Below are 5,494 nucleotides of genomic sequence, written 5' to 3' on the forward strand. Positions count from 1 at the left end.
TGGACCTGGACAGACTTCTATGATTCTGCCCAGAGGCCACGAAAGAGGGGGAGAGTCATTCATCTTAATGATTACCATATTACCTACCTCGACATTGATTTCCGACCTTGCCCACTTACCACGAGCTTGGAGGGTGGACAGATATTCGCGAGACCAACGACGCCAAAAAAACTGGAACGACTGCTGGAGGAGCTTCCAGCGAGTCTGTAAACCTATGTGAGCATCATCTACAGGTTCAGGAATAGCCAACAGAGGACGGCCAACCAGAAAGTGACCAGGCGTTAGACATTCCAGATCACTTGGATCAGTTGAAGCTGGTACTAGAGGTCGAGAGTTCATGGCTGCTTCTACCCGATACAAAATGGTTGTGAACTCTTCGAACGTCCAAACTTGAGGAGACAAGGCGCGCGTTAGCAAAGTTTTAGCGGATTTAACGGCTGCTTCCCAAATACCTCCAAAATGGGGAGCTCCAGGAGGATTGAAATGCCATTCACAGGCAATATGGGCCGTTAACTTATCCCTATTATCTGGGTGGTTGACTAATTGCCTTAACTGCCGAGCTGCACCGACAAAATTAGTACCACAATCTGAGTAGATCGACGTAGGTAGACCCCGACGAGCCACAAATCGGTCTAAGGTCAATCGGAATGCATCCGTTGACAGAGCGGACACAGATTCCAAGTGAACGGCTTTAGTGGTCATACAAACAAACACCGCGATGTATACTTTTGCAACTCGCGACCTTCGCAAGCTAAGCTCTTTCATTTGCAAAGGGCCAGCATAGTCGATTCCCACTATAGAAAAGGGATGAGCTTCCCTTACCCGGAAACCTGGCAGAGCAGCCATGACGGGCTGTGGATTAACCGCAGACATCTTCACGCATGTTAAACATTTCCGGATTACCCGATGAACCACAACTCGGACTCCGATGACCCAAAACTGTCGCTGAACAAGCGCAATGAGCAACCGAGGTCGTGCGTGACATGCATAGAGGTGCCAATGACGAGCAATCAGAACCGCAAGATAGGACTCCTTTGGAACCAACATGGGATGTTTACGACGCTCCGACCAATTGGAGTTCTGCATGCGCCCACCCACACGAATCAGATTATTCGAATCTAAAAATGGGCAAAGGCGAGCTAAGGATTTAGACTGTATTGGGTTCCAACGTTTCAAACAGCCTACTAAATCCGATAGATAACATTGCTGAGAATGTCTCACAATCACATGCAGAGCAGCATCTAACTCCGACTGCCTCAGAAAACCTGACTCGACCCTTTGCTTCCGACACAACTGGATGAACCGACGTAACCGAGCTGTCACGCGGATCATCTGATTAAATGACGAAAAGCGAGTGTACCATTCACAAGGCGGCTCTTCCCGGGTCACCAAACATACAGGCTTTATCTCAGGCAATTGTTCCAGCTTGAGGCGTGGGAAATCTCGGGACCAGCTTTCAACTGGAGACTTCAAAAACCTGGGTCCCTGCCAATACAGTTTACACTTCCGAAGCTCGGAAGGAGATAGCCCTCGTGAAGCGCAGTCGGCTGGGTTATCTTCTGAACGTACATGTTGCCAGCTGCAACCAGGCACCGTTGATTGAATCTGGTGAATCCTATTTGACACGAACATCTTGAAGGAAGTGTGCGGGTTGTTGAGCCATGACAGCACTATAGATGAATCAGTCCATGCATAAACTTCGGATAACGCCAAATGAGAATCTAGGATCCGTTTGAGTCTGGCTAACCATAGCGCCAAGAGCACTGCGCCACTCAACTCCAATCGCGGGATGGTCATGGTTTTCATTGGGGCTAGTTTCGTTTTGGCGCCCAAAAGATAAATGGACGCATCTCCTGACGGATCAGTCACTCGGAGATAGACCACTGCCGCATAACCTTTTTCGGACGCGTCACAAAAACCACAAAGAATGTAGCTACAGCCGGTGGAGCTACCGACGTAACGAGGGATTTTAATCTCCCGCAACCAACTCAGAGCAGAGTGAAATTTACACCAATCATTCGCGATGTCTTCAGGGATCTGACTATCCCAACCAACCTGTGCGAGCCACAGGCGTTGCATAATTGTCTTGGCATAGAAAATAGTTGGAGAGAGCAGACCTAGCGGGTCGAAAATCCTGGCGATCATGGACAACACGCCTCGTTTAGTGAGGACTAACTTGAAGTTATTGGTGTAAAAGGAAAAATAGTCACCACTAGGATTCCAGCGCATTCCCAGCACCTGTACTGTATTATCTTGATCGAAGATCAAAGGGTCTTGAGAACAATCTTCCGGTTTCAAATGACTCAATAACTCCAGTGAGTTACTAGACCATTTCTTTAACTGCAATCCAGATCGGGCCAACACCTTGATCAGGTTTGACTGGAGAGCTTGAGCAGCTTCCAATGACTCCGCACCCACGCAAATATCATCCATATACGTCTGATTCCGTAGAGCACGCTGGACATCGGGAAGGTCTTCACATTCCGTATCGGCAATATAACGGAGGACACGCAGGGCCAAATAGGGAGCACAATTTACCCCATACGTAACCGTATTAAGGGAGTACTCCTTAACCGTTAGTTGCGGCGATTCTCTCCAAAGTATATACTGATACCCTCGATACTGCGGCAACACGTCAATCTGACGGTACATTTTGCAAATATCGGTCGTAAAAGCTACCTTGTGTACTCGGAACCCGATTAACACGTCAACGATATCCTGCTGCAGCTTTGGTCCAACCATCAGACATTGGTTCAGGGAGAGTCCAGAGTGACATTTTGCGGAAGCATCGAAGACCACTCTCAACTTCACGCTGTCTCCTTCCATCTTTTGGACTGCATGATGCGGAATAAAATACTGACCAACACCTTCTGCAAGACTCATATGCCCCAAATCTTCATATTCTGACATGAAATTGTTGTATGCCTTATACAAAATCTTATCTGCAGATAATTTTCTTTCCAATTGAAGGAGACGATTGAAGGCTACCTGTCGTGAGCCTGGAAATTCTTCTGACTTACGATCTTCCTTGGAAGGAAGAGGAACGGAAAATCGAACTTGACTGTCACGGGAAACTTCGGAGCTGAATAGTTTCTCGCACAGGCCATCTTCAGTGAACTGAGGTGGAGCAACCTCCGGTTCCTCGACATTCCAGAGCCTTTCCATCATGGATTCCATGGACGACACCAACAACATAAGCATGGATTGGGCACCCACATCAGGATGAGTCTGAATAGGACCGATTAACACCCAACCGAATATGGAGCTATAAACAGATGGGTATCCTAGGCCCAGTGACTCACTTTTATCGTTCCAAATTTGGGGAAAAATATCCACTCCAATGAGTAACTCCACCGGAGCTGGTTGGTCAAACATTGGATCAGCTAAGAACAAATCACCGCATCTGGCACGAACTTGACTTGGTAATTCCCGAGCAGGCATGTTGGACGTGATTGATGACAGAACCGAAGTCTTAACCTGGATGGATGGTGTCGATGAGTTGCGAGGTTGAACAACCAGTTGAACAAAACCCTGCACATCAGGAACCTTCTGGCTTGCTAAACGCGTGACCGGAACCGTCCAACGCGATGGGCATAGACCCAGTCGATTGGAGCAATCGGATGTAATCGCGCTAATTTGCGACGCGGAGTCAATCAATGCACGTACTGTCCTGAAGCTCCCCACTGTATCCCGAACCTTCACCAAGGCTGTGCCCAATAGAACGGTGGGCGCTTCATACCGGCCTAGCAGAGCAGCTGGCGGATTGGGCTTCTTCGGATTCGCATCTCGATGTAGTAAGGCATGATGCCTACGTTTGCATATGGAACAAGACACTGGACATTTGTAGGACATGTGACCTTCTCCAAAACAAACCAAACACAGTCGATACGTACAGACAGTATTATAACGTTCGTCAACGGATGCCGCTTTGAATTTAACACAATCAGCTAATCGGTGAGCACCAGAGCATAACTGACATTTCGGAGGGGCGGGTTTCGAAGCTGAAACAAGCGCAACCTTTGGATCTTTCCGAAGACTTTGCAACTTTGGCTTAATCGGTTTGGAGGTGCTTCCAAACGGCTGTGTCCCTGCATTTTCGAACACTTGCAAACGGGATTTGACAAACTTAATAACGCTGTGGACTGAAGGATATTCTTCACTGTTCTCTGACTCGAACAGACGTCTTGAAGCCGTGGGTAAGCATCTAGCCGCCAATGAAAATAACAGAAAAGACGCTAGATCCGGAATCTGAAGTGAATCCAATATCGCAATATTCTCGTCGAAGACCGATAAGAAATCCTGCAGGGCAGCAAGGGATTCTGAAGTAGCGACAGGGGCCGCAATCAACTTATTGATTATCGACGAAGCCAAAATGCGCGGTCTATCATACCGCTCAACTAAAGCGTCCCAAGCCAGATTGAACGAATCATTCGAAACGGTAAACCCCTTAATTACCTCCTGCGGATCTGCATGAAGGCAACCTATAAGGTAATAGAACTTGAATGCATTCGAAATATTAGGATCCTTCGCCACCAACATATTGAACCTATCCCGGAAGGCAGGCCAATTCTGGCATTCACCATCAAAATAAGGAAGAGGTATTTCTGGTAGTCTAGGAGGCGCCAACGCCCTTTGACCGAAGGACGACGAACAGTCTTTTGATGACCCTGCAGAGCAGCTTGAGTTATCAACTGGGCCCTCATAGGATACTTGATGAACTGCACCTATGCTTACAACCGGAGCTGGCTGGTTAGCATTAGATAAAGCTTTAGCTTCTACTACTAACGCTCGAGTCTCAAGTTCCAGATCTACCGAAAACTCTGCCAACAAACCCAATTCGGACAATAAATCTAACAAACTAGTGTTTTCCACCACAAAGCTGGCCCACAATGCATCCAGATCCTGAATGGCAACGGCTAACTGAGACCGAGCTGCCTGGTCAGTCGCGGATCTGGTAGCCAATTGGTGAATCTGGCGAATCCTGGCTACTACACTATCTCTCCGAACTATGGCACGATCCTTCGCACGAGCATCACGATCTGAGTCACCCATATTAATAATCTTACTAATATCTAAGGTGAAGACCAACAACAACAATAAGACCAGACAGAATTAATTCAATTATTGATAGTCAGCGACAAGTAACTCAGACTACTGTAAGCACGATAACAACTCAATCCGATATAATTATAATAGTGAAGTCATGCAAGGAAAACGTTAAGCAGCGATACGAACAGTCACGAACAATGTGTAACCAACGACTCTGTAAGTTAGAATTAAATATGGGAATTGATATAGGCAACAACTATACCAACAATAATTTACACTTACCTCACACTTAATTAAATACAATAATAGATCAACAAAATGACCAAGATCAAACAGCAATGATCAAAACAATCAAATATATAATAAGCATGAGAATGGTAATAACAAACTGACAAATAGAAGAGCGACTAACTATGCAAGATCACACATACAAAATATATTCATA

At 46.5% G+C, this 5,494-nt stretch overlaps 1 protein-coding gene across 1 annotated transcript; it reads right to left on the bottom strand.

Annotated features, from left to right (window-relative positions):
- Positions 1-119: 119 nt before the first annotated feature.
- Positions 120-5,052, bottom strand: LOC112592764 (the record flags this gene model as incomplete). The annotated part of the gene is made up of 1 exon (XM_025336912.1): positions 120-5,052. A coding segment is annotated over exon 1 (4,933 nt), but the record flags the coding sequence as incomplete, so codon positions are not given.
- Between the last annotated feature and the right edge of the window lie 442 nt (positions 5,053-5,494).

Source organism: Melanaphis sacchari, unplaced genomic scaffold, assembly GCF_002803265.2.
Source record: "Melanaphis sacchari strain LSU unplaced genomic scaffold, SCAv2.0 Contig1915_pilon_pilon, whole genome shotgun sequence".
NCBI lineage: Eukaryota > Metazoa > Arthropoda > Insecta > Hemiptera > Aphididae > Melanaphis > Melanaphis sacchari.